General features: G+C 38.7%; 1 protein-coding gene across 1 annotated transcript; it reads right to left on the reverse strand.

Moving 5' to 3' along the window:
• Positions 1-11,784: 11,784 nt before the first annotated feature.
• LOC121482580 (THAP domain-containing protein 10-like) lies at positions 11,785-12,505 on the reverse strand. The gene is given in 2 exon segments (XM_041740442.1): positions 11,785-12,106; positions 12,181-12,505. Coding segments are annotated over 2 exon segments (561 nt in total). The 5' UTR covers positions 12,456-12,505; the 3' UTR covers positions 11,785-11,820.
• Between the last annotated feature and the right edge of the window lie 5,725 nt (positions 12,506-18,230).

The following is an 18,230-nucleotide window of genomic DNA, read 5'->3' on the forward strand; positions in this document are numbered from 1 at the left end:
TATAACAAGCCCCACAATCATGTGCTTTAGTGGCACTGCTCTTTTCAGTAAAGCTTGCCTCAGTCCCAGCACAGCAAGACCCACTCCCAGGATACCAGAAGAAACCCCTGCCCAAATGGCATGTCCCAATCAGAGAGTTATGTGGGGCCTCATTTCCAATGGAGATGGTGACAGATCTTATTTCACAAGCAGATGAGAGCACAGTAATTAAAACCCACCACATTCAGGCCAGGAACCAAAGACTGCACACAGCAGGCAAGAGGAATCTCTGCAGAAGACTGGCCTAAAGATACAGCACCCAGAAACAACATCAGAGGGCATGTAGCACTCATCAGGGACACTCCTTGAAGATCCAAGCCCTGAGCATTACAGAACTTTCCCTTCATAAGGCTATTACATTCAGCAGGAAACATAACTGGCTTTTCTAACACAGACAAGAGGTAGAGACTTAGACAAAATATCAAGTTGGAGGAATTTATTCCAAATGAAAAGACAAGATAAGGCCACAGCCAGAGATTGAAGTGAAATAGATACAAGTAATGTCTGCAATGAATGTAAATCAATTATCATAAGGATATTTACTGAGCTTGAGAAAATAGTGGAAGACATCAGTGAGAGCCTTACCCCAATGATAAAATAGTTTTAAAAAGAACCAATCAAAGATGAAGAATGCAATAAATGACATTGAAAATAGTCTTGATGAAAAAAAAAAAAAGAAAATAGTCTTGATGAAATTAACAGTAAGCTGGAAGAAGGAGAGGAATGGATTAGTGACATAGAAGACAAAGTAATGGAAAGAAATGAAGCCAGACAAAGGAGAGAGAAAAGACCTAGGCAACACAAAAATAGACTTAGGAAACTCGGTGACTCCATAAAACATAATAAAATGTGTATTTTAGGAATCCCAGAAGAAGAGAGAGAAAAGGGGAAAGAAAATTTATTTGAAGAAATAATAGCTGAAAACTTCCCTCATCTGGGGAAAGAAATAGACATTCAGATCTAGGAAGCACGGAGGACTCCCATCAAAATCAACAAAAACAGGCCAATGGCAAGAAATATTGTAATTGAACTTGCAAAATATACCGATAAAGAAAAATATAAAAAGTAGCAAGACAAAAGAAGTCCTTGACTCACAAGGGAATACCCATAAGGCTAGCTAGAGATTTTGCAATACAAACATGCCAAGACAGAAGGGAGTAACATAATATACTCAAAGTGCTGAATGGGCAAAATCTGCAGCCAAGAATATTCTTCCAGCAAGGCTATCATTCAACAGACAAGGAGAGATAGGGTTTCTCAAACAAAAACTAAAAGAGTTCATGACCACTAAACCAGCCCTGTAAGAAATATTAAAGAGAGGGTGGCTGGATGCTTCAGTCAGTTAAATGGCTGCTTTCAGCTCGGGTCATGATCTCAGGGTCCTGGGATTGAGTTCCACATTGGGCTCTTTGCTCAGCAGGGAGTCTGCTTCTCCCTCTGCCTCCCCCCCACCCCGCTCATGCTCTCTCTCTCTGTCTCTCTCTCTCTCCCTCTCTCTCTCTCTCCCCCATGCTCTCTCAAACAAACAAATAAATGAATAAATAAAATCTGTTTTAAAGGAAATATTAAAGGGGACTCTTTGAGTGCAAAGGAGAACCAAAAGTGATAAAAACAATAAAGTATCAGAGAAAATCTCCAGAAACAATGACAAGTCATAAAATGGTAATAAAGACATATCAATCAATTATTTCTCCCAATGTACGTAGACTAAACACACCAAACAAAAGACATAGGGTGTCAGAAGGGATAAAAAAGGACAAGACCTATCTCTATGCTGCCTACAGGAGACTCATTTTAGACCTAAAGACACCTGTAGATTGAAAGTGAGGGCATGGAGAAGTATTTATCTTGCAAATAGATGTCAAAAGAAAGCCTGGGTAACAATGATTATATCAGACAAAATGGACTTAAAACTAAGACTCTGAGAAGTCAAACTCTCACTCTTTGTAGATTACATGATACTATATGTGGGAAACTCAAAAGACTCTACTCCAAAATTGCTAGAACTTACACAGCAATTCAGCAACATGACAGGATACAAAATTAATGCACAGGAACCAGTTGAATTTCTACACACTAACAGTAAGACAGAAGAAAGTGAAATTAAGGTATTGATCTTTTGTAATTGCACCAAAACCCATAAAATACCTAGGAATAAACCTAATGAAAGAGGCAAAGAATGTATACTCAGAAAACTATAGAGCACTCCTGAAAGAAATTGAGGAACACACAAAGAAATGGAAAAATGTTCCATGCTTATGGATTGGAAGAACAAATACTGTTAAAATGTCTATGCTACATAGTCTATACATTCAATGTAATCCTTAACAAAATACCATCAGCTTTTTTCATAGAGCTGAAATAAATAATACTAAAATCTGTATGGTACCAGAAAAGATTTAAAATAGCCTAAGGAAAGTTTAAATAGAAATCCAAAGCTTCTGGCATCACAATGCCGGACTTTAAGCTATATTACAAAGCTGTAATCATCAAGACAGTATGGTACTGGCACAAGAATAGATACATAGATTGATGGAAAGAATAAAGAACCCAGAAATGGACCTTCAGCTCTACTCTGTGGTCTACTAATCTTAGGCAAAGCAGGAAAGAATATCCAAAGGACAAATGACAGTCTCCTCAACAAATGGTGTTGGGAAAATTGGACAGCCATGTACAGAAGAATGAAACTGGTTCACTTTCTTACATCATACGGAAAAAATTAACTCAAAAACTGATGAAAGCACTAAATGTGAGACAGGAATCCATCAAAATCCTAGAGGAGAACACAGGCTGCAAGAGACTCATTTTAGACCTAAGGACACTTCCAGCCTGAAAATGAAGGGGTGAAGAACAATTTACCACTCAAATGGTCCTCAAAAGAAAGCTGGGATGGCAATCCTCATATCAGATAAATTAGAGTTTACACCAAAGACTTTAGTAAGAGATGAAGAGAGGGACCCTATATCATACTTAAATGTGAGACAGGAATTCATCAAAATTCTAGAAGAGAAAACAGGAAGCAACTTCTTTAACTTCTTTGACCTTGGCTACAGCAACTTCTGGCTAAACATGTCTCCAAAGGCAAGGAAAACAAAGGCAAAAATGAGGTATTGTGACTTCATCAAGATAAAAAGCTTTTTGTGTAGCAAAGGAAACAGTGGACAAAACCAAAAGACAACCTACTAAAGGGGAAAAGATTTTTGCAAATGTTTTATCAGACAAAGGGTTAGTATCCAAAATCAACAAAGGACTTATCAAACTCAACACCCAAAGAATAAATAATCCAGTCAAGAAATGGGCAGCAACATGAACAGACCATTCTCCAAAGAAGATATACAAATGGCCAACAGACACATGAAAAAAAAATGCTCAACACTACCCAGGATCCAGGAAATACAAATCAAAACTACTAGGAGATATCATGTCACAGCAGTTAGAATGGCTAAAATCAACAAATCACAAAACAACAAATGTTTGCAAGAATGTGGAGACAGGAGAACCCTCTTACACTGTTGGTGGGAACGTAAGCTGTTACAGCCACTCTGGAAAACAGTATGGAGGCTCTTTCAAAATTAAAAATAGAACTACCCTATGACTCAGCAACTGCACTACTAGGCATATACCCCAAAGATAAAAATGTAGTGATCTGAAGGGGATCCTGCCTCCCAATGTTTTCAGCAGCAATGTCCACAAGAGTCAAACTATGAAAATAGCCCAATTGACCATTGACAGATGAATGGATAAGGATGTGGTATATATGTATAATGGAATATTACTCAGCCATCAAAAATGAAATATTGCCATTTGCAAAGATGTGGATGGAAATAGAAGCTATGTTAAGCAAAATAAATCAATCAGAGATAGACAATTAAAATATTATTTCACTCATGTGGAATTTTTTAAAAGATTTTCTTTACTTATTCACGAGAGACACAGAGATAAGGAGAGGCAGAGACACAGGCAGAGGGAGAAGCAGGCTCCATGCAGGGAGCCTGATGTGGAACTCAATTCTGGGACTTCAGGATCAGGCCCTGGGCTGAGGGCATTAAACTGCTGAGCCACCCAGGCTGCCCTCATATGTGAAATTTAAGAAAAAAAAAAAACAAAATAAAACAACAAAGATTCATTAAGGACAGGAAGGAAAAATAAAACAAGACATAATCAGAGAGGGAAAGAAGCCATAAAAGATTCTTAACCATAGGAAACAAACTGAGGGTTGCTAGAGGGGAGAGGGATGGTGGGATGCAGTAATAATGTGATGGGGATTAAGGAGGACTCATGATGTAATGATCACTCAGTGTTGTATACAACTGATGAATCACTGAATTCTACCTCTGAAACTACTAATAATACACAATATGTTAATTCATTCAATTTAAATTTTAAATCTTAAAAAACTTGTCAGTTGGAATCAGGAAAAAAAAAAGACTTTGACAAGAGACAAAGGACATTATATAATTATAAAGGGGACAATCCAACAAGAAGATATAACAATTGTAAGTATTTATACCTCTAACTTGGGAGCACCCAAATATATAAAAAAATTACTAACAAACATAAGTGAATTAATTCATAATATATTAAAAGAAGGGGATTTTAACACCTCACATCAGTGGACATATCATCTAAACAGAAAATCAATAAGGAAACTATGGCTTTGAATGATGCACTGGACCACATGGACTTAGATATATTCAGAACATTCCCTCCTAAACAAAAACAAAAACAAAAACAAACAGAATACACATTAAAGGTCACATTTAATGTTCTCCAGAATAGATCACATATTAGGTCACAAAACAGGCCTCAACAAATACAGTAGATTAAGATCATACGGTGCATCTTTTCTGACCATAACTCTATGAAATTAGAAGTCAATCACAAGAGAAAATGGAAAAGCCACAAATATATATGGAGGATAAACAACATGCTACTAGACAATGAATGGGTCATCCAACAAATCAAAGAAGGAATTATGAAAAAAACACATATAAACAAATGAAAATGTAGACAGAATGGACCAAAACCTTCGAGATGCAGTAACACAATCCTAAGAGGGAAGTATATAGCAATACAGGCCGACCTCAAGAAACAAGAAAAATATCAAACAAACAACCTAACCATATACCTAAAAGAGCTAAAAAAGGAACACAAATGAAGCCTAAAGCCAGCAGAAGGAAGGAAATAATAAGGATTAGAGTATGAATAAATGAAATATACTAAAAAAGAAAAAAAAAGAATAAAACACATCAATGAAGCCAGAAGCTGGTGCTTTGAAAAAAATTAATACAATTTATAAACCTTTAGCTAGATTTACCAAAAAGAAAAGGAAGAGAACTCAAATAAACAAAATCACAAATAAGAAAGGAAAAATAACAACCAACACCATTATCTACATTAAACAAATTACGGAAAGATCCCAAGGGTCAATCAGCTGATGAATGGATAAAGAAGATGTGGTTCACATATACAATGGAATATTGCTCAGCCCTTAAAAAAATAAAATGTGTGGGATGCCTGTGTGGCTCAGTGGTTGAGTGTCTGCCTTCTGCCTGATGGAGTCCTGCATCAGGCTCCCCACAGGGAGTCTGCTTCTCCCTCTTCCTATGTCTCTGCCTCTCTCTGTGTGTGTCTCATGAATAAATAAAGTCTTTAAAAAATAAATAAATATCTATTTTCAATAGTATGAAAAAGAGTAAAAAACACTTAAGAATAAATCTGAACAAAGAAATGCAAAATTGTACAATGAGAACTAGTATCATTGAATGAAATGTTTTAAAAACCTAAATAAATGGCAAGACATCCTGTGTTTGTGGATTGGAACACTTAATACTGTGAAAATGGCAAGAATCCTCAAAGTGATCAATAAATTTAATGCTACTTTTATCAAAATCATAGATGTGCTTTGCAGAAGTGAACATACTGATTCTATAATTCCTATGAAAATGCAAGGCCCTCAGAATAACAAAGGCAACCTTGAAAAGGCAGAATGAAATTGAAAGCCTCATACTTCCTAATTTTAAAACTTACTACAAAGTTACAGTACTTATGATTGTTTTACTGGCATAATGATAAACATATGGAGCACTGGAAGATCTAGAAATTAACATTCATGGTCACTTGATTTTTGACAATGGTATTAAGATGGTTGGATAAAGAATAGTCTTTTTAACAAAGGTGCTGGGACAACTGGATGTCTGCATACAAACCAAGGGATTTAAACTCCTACCTCACAACCAGATACAAAATTAACTTTAGATATATCTAAAAATGTAGGTGTGTGTGTAAATGAGATATAATCAAAGAAAGAGGGAAAAAATGTTTACTAATAAAACTGGAAATATACTAGTATTATGCTATATGTTGGCAAATTGAACTCCAATAAAAATATATATACAAAAAAAAAAGAAATATACTAGTGTTCAATACCTGCTTTTATACATAATATGTCATGGATATCTTTCATATTCATTAAGTACACAGCTATGTATTCATTTTTATGGCTTCATTGTATTCCAACTCATAGTATGTGATGATTTAATGAGTTTTCTTTCCATGAATAATTATTTAGATTGTTTTCATTTTATTCCTGCTGTATAAATATGACTACCATGAACCCACTTGTGTAAATGTCTTTGTGTTCTTGTACTAGCATCATACTAGGATAAAATCTTCAAAATATGGGGATCCCTGGGTGGCTCAGCGCTTTAGCGCCTGCTTTCATCCCAGGGCCTGATCTTGGAGACCCGGGATAGAGTCCCTGCGTTCGGCTTCCTGCATGGAGCCTACTTCTCTCTCTGCCTGTGTCTCTGCCTCTCTCTCTCTCTCTCTCTCTCTCTGTCTTTCTGTCTCTCATGAGTAAATAAATTTTAAAAAATCTTTAAAAAATCTTCAAAATAATTCTCACCAATAAGAGTCAAAGGTATGAGACTTTATTTGCAAAGCAAACATATTAGAATGGATGTTGATAGAAAATATGAGACTCCTGGGTTAGAGAGGGAGGACAGTTTAATATTTACAACATTAACAGTAGCCACAGTATCAGCATTTTTTTCTGACCAATTCCCCAAGCCCCAGTTTTCACAGAGTGACTCAAAAGTGGGCCTGATAATACATTTACACACAGTGGGTTGTATTAGAGGGGAGAAAACAGCTTAAGGAAACTGAATCTTTTATATTGACCAATAATCATACCTGTCCTTTGCTCTAGGGTAAGATAATATCTCTATATTTTAACGTTGTAAAAATACCTGTCTCTGCATTGGAGGGAGGTATTATTTATGTTTTCCGCTATATAAACATTCTTGGAAAGATAGTCCAGGATAAATGACAGTCTAAGTCTCACTCTCAAGATGTATAATAATACAAGAGACCCAGGACTGGATAATTGCCTCCCAAAAGAGTTAGTCAGAGTGCATATATTTTAAATATTTCCCTAACTGCCTTATTTAAAGTTTATACTAATTTTAACTCCTACCAATGATTCAAAAGGCGTTATTTTTCCATACTCTCAACTACACTAGGTTTTGGCAGCCTTTTAAATTTTAGATATTATGATTGAGGAAAATGGCATTTTATGTTCAGAAATTTTTAATTTCTTCCTAGTGAGATTAAATAAATTTTGATAATTATTCTTACCATTTGTATTTCTTCTTTGTAAATTGCCCTTTTATGTCCTTTGTGTAGTTTTCTTTTTTTAAAGATTTTTATTTATCCATTCATGAGAAACACAGAGAGAAAGAGAGGCAGAGACACAGGCAGAGGGAGAAGCAGGCTCCATGCAGGGAGTCCCGATCCCGGGAAACCAGGACCACGCCCTGGGCTGAAGGCAGGCACTAAACTGCTGAGCAATCCAGGGATCCCCCTTTGTGCAGTTTTCTAATGATGTTTTACCTTTTCCTTGTTGATTTAGAGGTAACCTTAGTCTATTAAAATATGAACACATTTACATAATGTATTGCAAATACATACTATACTTCCTACTGTCTCTTACATTTTTTAGCTGAAAGAAATTTAAAGCATTGGTTTGCACTCATTAAAACTCCTGAATCTCTTCAGAAATTATAACTTTCCTTCCACAAGTACTTCTACATTAAAAACATGAATCCAGTATCATTCAACAGTAGGAAATATATCCAGTCTTCAGATAATATTTGCTAAAGTCATAGTCTTTTTAAATTTAAATACCTACACGCCTTTGAATGTATTGACAGCGCTTTTACTTTGTTTCCTAATGTTTCAAGTTCATTGTGGTAAGATACCTTGTCATAGGAGGAAGGGGCAAGATGGAGGAAGAGTAGGGTCCCCAAGTCACCTGTCCCTACCAAATTACCTAGATAACCTTCAAATCATCATGAAAATCTACGAATTCGGCCTGAGATTTAAAGAGAGAACAGCTGGAATGCTACAGTGAGAAGAGTTCGTGCTTCTATCAAGGTAGGAAGACAGGGGCGGGGGGGGGGGAAGAAAGAAAGAAACAAAAGGCCTCCAAGGGGGAGGGGCCCCGCGAGGAGCCAGGCTAAGGCCAGAGCGAGTGCCCCCAGGACAGGAGAGCCCCATCCCGGAGAAGCAGGAGCTGCACGAATCTTCCCGGGCAGAAAGGCGCTCGCAAGGAGTTGGAGCAGGACCCCAGGAGGGCGGGGATGCCCTCAGGCTCCCTGGGACACTAACAGACACGAGCGCCCCGGGGAGAGTGCGCCGAGCTCCCTAAAGGGCTGCAGCACACAGGGCTTGACCCGGGAGCAGCTCGGAGGGGCTCGGGCGGAGGCTCCGAGTGGAGAGGGGGCTGCCCGGCCAGGAGTGCGAATCCAACAGCACAGGTCCGGGAGCACAGGGTGCTGAGGACACAGCCCAGGATCCGACCTCACCCCCAGGACAGGCAGAGGCCAGGAGGGCCCAAGACAGCAAGGACTCTCCTGCCACGGGCTGAGCAGATCAGCGTCCCCACCCCCGGAGCATCCAGGACCCTGCAGACTGACAGCTCCTTAGTTACTGCGGGAGCTGAATCCAGGGATCCAGAGCTGGCCGGCACCACTGTGGTTGTTCCTCCTGGGGCCTCACGGGGTAAACAACCCCCAATGAGCCCTGCACCAGGCAGGGGGCAGAGAAGCTCCCCCAAGTGCTAACACCTGAAAATCAGCACAACAGGCCCCTCCCCCAGAAGACCAGCTAGAAGGACAAGTTCCAGGGGAAGTCACGGGAATTAAAGTATACAGAATCAGAAGATACTCACCCATGTTATTTTATTTTTTTTATTTTTTGCTTTTTGATTTTTGTTTGCTTCCCCCACCCTTCTTTTCTTTCTCTTTTTCTTCTCTTTTTTTCTTTTTTCTTATTCTCTTTTCTTTCCTTCTTTCTCTCCTCTCTTTTTCTCCTTTTCCCAATACAACTTGTTTTTGGCCACTCTGCACTGAGCAAAATGACTAGAAGGAAAACCTTACCTCGAAAGAAAGAATCAGAAACAGTCCTCTCTCCCACAGTGTTACAAAATCTGGATTGCAATTCAATGTCAGAAAGCCAATTCAGAAGCACTATTATACAGCTACTGGTGGCTCTAGAAAAAAGCATAAAGGACTCAAGAGACTTCAGGAGAGCAGAATTTACATCTAATCAGGCAGAAATTAAAAATCAATTGAATGACATGCAATCCAAACTAGAGGTCTTAACAACGAGGGTTAACAAGGTGGAAGAACGAGTGAGTGACATAGAAGACAAGTTGATGGCAAAGAGGGAAACTGAGGAAAAAAGAGACAAACAATTAAAAGACCATGAGGATAGATTAGGGGAAATAAACGACAGCCTGAGGAAGAAAAAAATACGTTTAACTGGGGTTCCTGAGGGCGCCAAAAGGGACAGAGGTCCAGAATATGTATTTGAACAAATCATAGTTGAAAACTTTCCCAATCGGGGAAGGGAAAAAGTCATTCAGATCCAGGAAATAGATCCCCCCCTAAAATCAATAAAAAACTGTTCAACACCTCGACATTTAATAGTGAAGCTTGCAAATTCCAAAGATAAAGAGAAGATCCTTAAAGCAGCCAGAGACAAGAGGTCCCTAACTGATATGGAGAGGAATATCAGATTAACAGCCGACCTCTCCACAGAGACCTGGCAGGCCAGAAAGGGCTGGCAGGATATATTCAGCGTCCTAAGAGAAAAACATGCAACCAAGAATACTTTATCCAGCAAGGCTCTCATTCAGAATGTAAGGAGAGATAAAGAGCTTCCAAAACAGGCAGGAACTGAAAGAATATGTTACCTCCAAACCAGCTCTGCAAGAAATTTTAAGGGGGACTCTTAAAGTTCCCCTTTAAGAAGAAGTCAGGTGGAACAATCCACAAAAACAAGGACTGAATAGATATCATGATGACATTAAACTCATATCTTTCAATAGTAACTCTGAACGTGAACGGGCTTAATGACCCCATCAAAAGGCACAGGGTTTTAGACTGGATAAAAAAGCAGGACCCATCTATTTGCTGTCTAGAGAGACTAATTTTAGACATAAGGACACCTACAGCGTGAAAATAAAAGGTTGGAGAACGATTTACCATTCGAATGGTCCTCAAAAGAAAGCAGGGGTAGCCATCCTTATATCAGATAAACTAAAATTTACCCCGAATACTGTAGTGAGAAATGAAGAGGGACACTATGTCATATTAAAGGATCTATCCAACAAGACGACTTAAAAATCCTCAATATATATGCCCCAAATGTGGGAACTGCCAAATATATCAATGAATTAATAACCAAAGTCAAGATATACTTGGATAATAATACACTTATACTTGGTGACTTCAATCTAGTGCTTTCAGCACTCGATAGGTCTTCTTTTTTTTTTTTTTGAGGTACAAAATGGACATTTATTTTTATTCTCAATAGAAGATCAGAGTTATAATAAGTTTGTCAGAAACCATTGTAACAAATTACTTCATGGTACAGAGTTGCCATAGAAATTTTCCTGGTGAATGGCAGGTGGGACAGCTGTTTCACATGCTTATTTCCCAAATGTATTATTCAACAGAAAGGTATTAATAGAGGAAAACTTAATTCTTGAAAAGGAATATGTTACAAATATAATTCTCTTTGCACGTCAATAATTTCAATCTAAATTAATCAAGCTAATTGGTTTGTTGTAATAGGAACCAATGCAAATAGATTTCATTAATAATGCAATCCAAGTATATGAAACTCTACCTCTATTTAAATTAATTCCCTTTGAAAATTTTCTGTAAGAGCCATAACTTCACCAGAAATGCTCACAGGGACCGATTCACAGATCTAACAGTATTACAAATGGACAAACTAATAAATATACAACATAAAAAAATAATAATCAAGGATGAGTCTCCTGGCTCCCAAATCATTTAATAGTATCAGACTTGGCTGTGATTACTATTATCTTCAAATTATTTAGGATAGTGACGTTCTAACTTGTGAATGTCAAATAAGTCCCATATGAATGCTGCTTCTGCATTAAGCTTAAATATTCAGTGTTTAATCTTGTTCTGGAAATGCTGCTACCATGGTTTTGTTTCATAACTCGATATCCACCAAACGGATAAAAAGAAAAAAGAAACGAGGTAAAGTGGGAGGTGGGGAGGTTTGTGGGCAGGATAAACTTCATGATCTTGGCAGGGGGGCATATTTTTGCCTTAGAGCTAAACACGTTTTGCTGATATTCAAGTATCCCAAAGTGAAAGATTTACAAGAGCAAAGAAGTAATTATGTGAGTGAAGATTTGAAAATCTATAGCACATCAAGTCATTTGATGTTGCATTTTTAGCAAGACTCTTCTTTCACTTGCACTGCTATGTAGGACAAATCGCTCTGCTCACTCTTGACATCCCAATCTGCATCTGGGTCTGAGTCACTGGAGTAGATGTCAAAGAGAGAGGTCCTTCTAGGCTACAATCCATCAGTCTGAGTAGTGGCATTACACAGTTGTGTTCCAAACACTTTCACTTTGGCCTGAATACCAACACTCCGGTGAGGGGGCCTTTTCAGAGACAACTGTGTACTTTTATGCACTGGGCCTTCTTCAGAGTGAGTAGGTACTGAAGTGACACTGTGACGGCGCGGCCCTCCTCCGCTGAGCGGGCTGGGCTCGGGGGCGGGGCGGGCTGGGCCGCTGGGGCGGACCCCGGGTGCAGGGTGGGCACGGCGCCCACTACGAGCCTCAGGCGCTGGGAGAAGCGCAGGTTCTTCTGGAGGACCGAGGACGCGTCAAAGCAGGTGGGGGCGAAATGGTCGGAGCAGATGACCGAGCGGTCGTTGCCCCCGTACCAGTCGGCGCGGCGGCCCCGCACGAAGCGGTCCCACAGCAGCCGCACCGCCCGGTCCTTGGGGAAGGGGAACAGCGACTTCCCGCACTTGGTGGTGTTGCCGCAGTGGGTGGCCACGCAGCGGGCGGGCATGGCGGCGCCCCCGGCCCCCGCGCTCCCCGCCGCCCCTGGCCCCCACGACCCCGCCTCTCGATAGGTCTTCTAAACACAACATCTCCAAAGAAACGAGAGCTTTAAATGATACACTGGACCAGATGGATTTCACAGATATCTACAGAACTTTACATCCAAACTCAACGGAATACACATTCTTCTGAAGTGCACAAGGAACTTTCTCCAGAATAGACCACATACTGGGTCACAAATCGGGTCTGAACCGATACCAAAAGATCGGGATAGTCCCCTGTATATTCTCAGACCATAATGCCTTGAAATTAGAACTAAATCACAAGAAGTTTGGAAGGACCCCAAACACGTGGAGGCTAAGGACCATCCTGCTCAAAGATGAAAGTGTCAACCAGGATATTAAGGAAGAATTGAAAAGATTCATGGAAACTAATCAGAATGAAGATACAACCGTTCAAAATCTTTGGGATGCAGCAAAAGCAGTCCTGAGGGGGAAATACATCACAATACAAGCATCCATTCAAAAACTGGAAAGAACTCAAATACAAAAGCTCACCTTACACATAAAGGAGCTAGAGAAAAAGCAGCAAGTGGAACCCACCCCCAGCAGAAGAACACAGTTAATTAAAATTCGAGCAGAACTAAATGAAATCGAAACCAAAAGAACTGTGGAACAGATCAACAGAACCAGGAGTTGGTTCTTTGAAAGAATTAATAAGATAGATAAACCATTAGCCAACCTTATTAAAAAGAAGAGAGAGAAGACTCAAATTAATAAAATCATGAATGAGAAAGGAGAGTTCACTCCCAGAACCAAGGAAATACAAACGATTTTAAAAACATATTATGAGCAGCTATATGCCAATAAATTACGCAATCTAGAAGAAAGATACAAAAGTCCAGAGCCAGATGGCTTCCCAGGGGAAATCTATCAAAAGTTTAAAGAAGAAACCATACCTATTCTACTAAAGCTGTTTGGAAAGATAGAAAGAGATGGAGTACTTCCAAATTCATTCTATGAGGCCAGCATCACCTTAATTCCAAAACCAGACAAAGACCCCAATAAAAAGGAGAATTACAGTCCAATATCCCTGATGAACATGGATGCAAAAATTCTCAACAAGATACTAGCCAATAGAATCCAACAACACATTAAGAAAAGTATTCACCATGACCAAGTAGGATTTATTCCCAGGACACAAGGCTGGTTCACCACTCGTAAAACAATCAATGTGATTCATCATATCAGCAAGAGAAAAACCAAGAACCATATGATCCTCTCAATAGATGCAGAGAAAGCATTTGACAAAATACAGCATCCATTCCTGATCAAAACTCTTCAGAGGGTAGGCATAGAGGGAACATTCCTCAAAATCTTAAAAGCCAACTACGAAAAGCCCACAGCAAATATAATTCTCAATGGGGAAGCACTGGGAGGCTTTCCCCTAAGATCAGGAACAAGACAGGGATGTCCACTCTCACCACTGCTATTCAGCATAGTATTGGAATCCTAGCCTCAGCAATCAGACAACAAAAAGACATTAGAATCATTCAAATTGAAAAAAAAGAGGTCAAATTCTCCCTCTTCACCGATGACATGATACTCTACATAGAAAACCCAAAAGCCTCCACCCCAAGATTGCTAGAACTCATACAGCAATTTGGCCGTGTGGCAGGATACAAAATCAATGCCCAGAAATCAGTGGCATTTCTATACACTAATAATGAGACTGAAGAAAGAGAAATTAAGGAGTCAATCCTATTTATAATTGTACCCACAAGCAGATGATACCTAGGAATAAACCTAAACCAAGAGGAAAAGGATCTATACCCTAAAAACTATAGAACACCTCTGAAAGAAATTGAGGAAGACACAAAGAGATAGAAAAATATTCCATGCTCAGGGATTGGCAGGATTAATATAGTGAAAATGTCAATGTGACCCAGGGCAATTTACACGTTTAACGCAATTCCTATCAAAATACCATGGACTTTCTTCAGAGAGTTGGAACAAATTACTTTAAGATTTGTGTGGAATCAGAAAAGTCCCCGAATAGCCAGGGGAATTTTAAAAAAGAAAACCATAATTGTGGGCATCACAATGCCAGATTTCAGGTTGTACTACAAAGCTGTGGTCATCAAGACAGTGTGGTACTGGCACAAAAACAGACGTATAGATAATGGAACAGAATAGAGAATCCAGAAGTGGACCCTCAACTTTATGGTCAACTAATATTCGATAAAGGAGGAAAGACTATCCACTGGAAGAAAGACAGTCTCTTCAATAAATGGTGCTGGGAAAATTGGACATCCACATGCAGAAGTATGAAACTAGACCACTCTCTTTCACCATACACAACGATAAACTCAAAATGGATGAAAGATCTAAATGTGAGACAAGATTCCATCAAAATCCTAGAGGGGAACACAGGCAAAACCCTTTTGAACTCGGCCACAGTAACTTCTTGCAAGATACATCCACGAAGGCAAAAGAAACAAAAGCAAAAATGAACTATTGGCACTTCATCAAGATAAGAAGCTTTTGTACAGCAAAGGATACAGTCAACAAAACTAAAAGACAACCTACAGAATGGGAGAAGATATTTGCAAATGACCTATCAGATAAAGGGCTAGTTTCCAAGATCTATAAGGAGCTTCTTAAACTCAACACCAAAGAAACAAACAACCCAATCATGAAATGGGCAAAATACGTGAATAGAAATCTCACAGAGGAAGACATAGACACGGCCAACAAGCACATGAGAAAATGCTCCGCATCACTTGCCATCAGGGAAATACAAATCAAAACCACAATGAGATACCACCTCACACCAGTGAGAATGGGGAAAATTAACAAGGCAGGAAACCACAAATGTTGGAGAGGATGTGGAGAAAAGGGAACCCTTTTACACTGTTGGTGGGAATGTGAAATGGTGCAGCCACTCTGGAAAACTATGTGGAGGTTCCTCAAAGAGTTAAAAATAGACCTGCCCTACGACCCAGCAATTGCACTGCTGGGGATTTACCCCAAAGATTCAGATGCAATGAAACGCCGGGACACCTGCACCCCAATGTTTCTAGCAGCAATGTCCACAATAGCCAAACTGTGGAAGGAGCCTCGGTGTCCATCGAAAGATGAATGGATAAAGAAGATTTTGTGTATGTATACAATGGAATATTACTCAGCCATTAGAAATGACAAATACCCACCATTTGCTTCAACGTGGATGGAACTGGGGGGTATTATGCTGAGTGAAATGAGTCAATCGGAGAAGGACAAACATTATATGTTCTCATTCATTTGGGGAATATAAATAATAGTGAAAGGGAATAGAAGGGAAGGGAGAAGAAATGGGTAGGAAATATCAGAAACGGAGACAGAACATGAAGACTCCTACCTCTGGGTAATGAACTAGGGGTGGTGGAAGGTGAGGAGAGAGGGGGTGGGGGTGAATGGGTGACGGGCACTGAGGGGGGCACTTGACAGGATGAGCCCTGGGTGTTATTATGTATGTTGGCAAACTGAACACCAATGAAAAATAAATTTATTATTAAAAAAAGAAAAAAGAAAGAAAATAAATAAAATGGGTGAAATATGTTGTGTGTAAATTATACTTCAATACAATTGATTTAATAATTGAACAAAAAAAGAAATGGGTAGAAAATATCAGAAAGGGAGACAGAACATAAAGACTCCTAACTCTGGGAAATGAACTAGGGTAATGGAAGGGGAGGATGGCGGGGGGTTGGGGGTGAATGGGTGATGGGCACTGATGGGGGCACTTGCCCGGATGAGCACTGGGTGTTATTCCGTATGTTGGCAAATTGAACACCAATAAAAAATAAATGTATTATTTTAAAACGATATCTTGTCATATCAGTAAGAAAGCACAATATTATGAACCAAAGGAATCCAAAAAGCTTAGCCCCTCAGAGGTCTTACATTAAAAAAAAACGAATCCATGCTTAGTGAATTTCTTTAGCAAGTTTTCATGACCCAGCCATCTGTAAATATTCAAGAAAATTAAATATCTTTTCCTCTTTGGCTTCTTCCAAATACCTCATAAACTGACTATGGTTAACAGCACATACATAAAATTCAATCTCAATGGTTTCTTTCACATGTTACCTTATCTGCCTGATAAATGATAGGGTGGAACTTATGTACAGAATCTTCCCTTTTTCACATAAATGAAATGTTGAAATGTTCCCTTCTTTTGTAAATGCCTAATCTATAGAAGGTGAATCCAGGTTTTCTGTGTAAAGAATGTTTTCAAATTTTCTAATGGCAGGTGGTGAAATACTTGGCATATTATGCATGATGGAAACTGATATTTTTTAGTGATGTCAGAGCTGATCTGTGATGAAAGGATAAACTATCCAATAAATAGGGCTAGAAAAAATGGTTTTCCATATGGATAAGGTAAAATTGAATCCCTATCAAATCATATACAAAACAGCAACTCGAGGTGAATTAAGTCCTTTGATATATAAAGAAAACTTTATCACTAATTTTTTCAAACTTTAAATGACTATCACCCTAAGAGAAGTGAAAATTTTCTTAATCAAAATGTAAAAACTGCTAACTATAAAATAAAACATTGATCATTTTCACTATATTAACTTATTTTCTTTAAAATAAGTATAGTGAAATGTAGTAAAAAGACAGCACACAGGTGGAAAGAAAGCATTTGCAACACATATAGTTGTAAAAGGGCTGATTCCAACAATTCTCTAAATCAATAGGGAAAGGACAAAGAATACAAATAGAAAAACAGGTGAAAAGATACTAAGTCAGGACGCCTGGGTGGCTCAGCGGTTGAGCATCTGCCTTGGGCTCAGGAAGTGATCCCGGGGTCCAGGATTGAGTCCCATATTGGGCTGCTTGCAGGGAGCCTGCTTCTCCCGCTGCCTGTGTGTCTGCCTCTCTCTGTGTGTCTCTCATGAATAAATAAAAAAATCTTTTTTAAAAAAAGGTATTAAGTCATTTCACAAAAGATAAGAAAAAATGGATATAGCTGATAAACATATACAGAAAGATTCTACCTCATTAATAACATAGCAATACACAATAAAATATAATACTGACAATATAGTGACCTCAAAGAGACGTTATATTATAATAATTTGATTGGAAAAAATGTTAAGAATTTTTATAATACCAGAGGATAAGGCCCTACAGATTCTTGATAATGTTCCTGGTGAGAGTATAAGTTGATATGACCACTTTGGAAAATATTTTGGCATTATCTTGTAAAATTGAATATTCATGTACCCCATGACTCAGCAATACCACTCCCTGGTATATAGCCCTCAATATTTCTTGTACAATTACAGAATTATTCATTTTTTATTTTTTTACAGAATTATTCATAATAGCACTATTTGTATTAGAGAGGGGTGGTGGGGCAAAAAAAGAAAGCAAAATAAAACTGTCACAATAAGAAAAACAAAAGCCTAGAAACAACTAGAAACCCATCATCAGAAGAATGGATACATATTCAGTACAAAGAACAAGACCCAGAAGATTCCATAGGATGGTGCACTTTTATAAAACATAAATACAACTAAGATTAAACAACTATATCTTGGCACACATGAGCTTGAGATTTTTAAAATGTAAGGGAATGATAATATAAAAATCAGGATAGTGTTTATCTGAGGTACAGGGGAGCAGGTGATGGGCTAGCAGAGAAGCACAAAAGGCAGGTGTTAGTTATTGTCAATATTCTGAATCCCAGGCCAGATAATGGGTTCAATGGAGTTCATTATATAATTAGA

This window comes from Vulpes lagopus, chromosome X (assembly GCF_018345385.1).
Source record: "Vulpes lagopus strain Blue_001 chromosome X, ASM1834538v1, whole genome shotgun sequence".
Classification (NCBI taxonomy): domain Eukaryota; kingdom Metazoa; phylum Chordata; class Mammalia; order Carnivora; family Canidae; genus Vulpes; species Vulpes lagopus.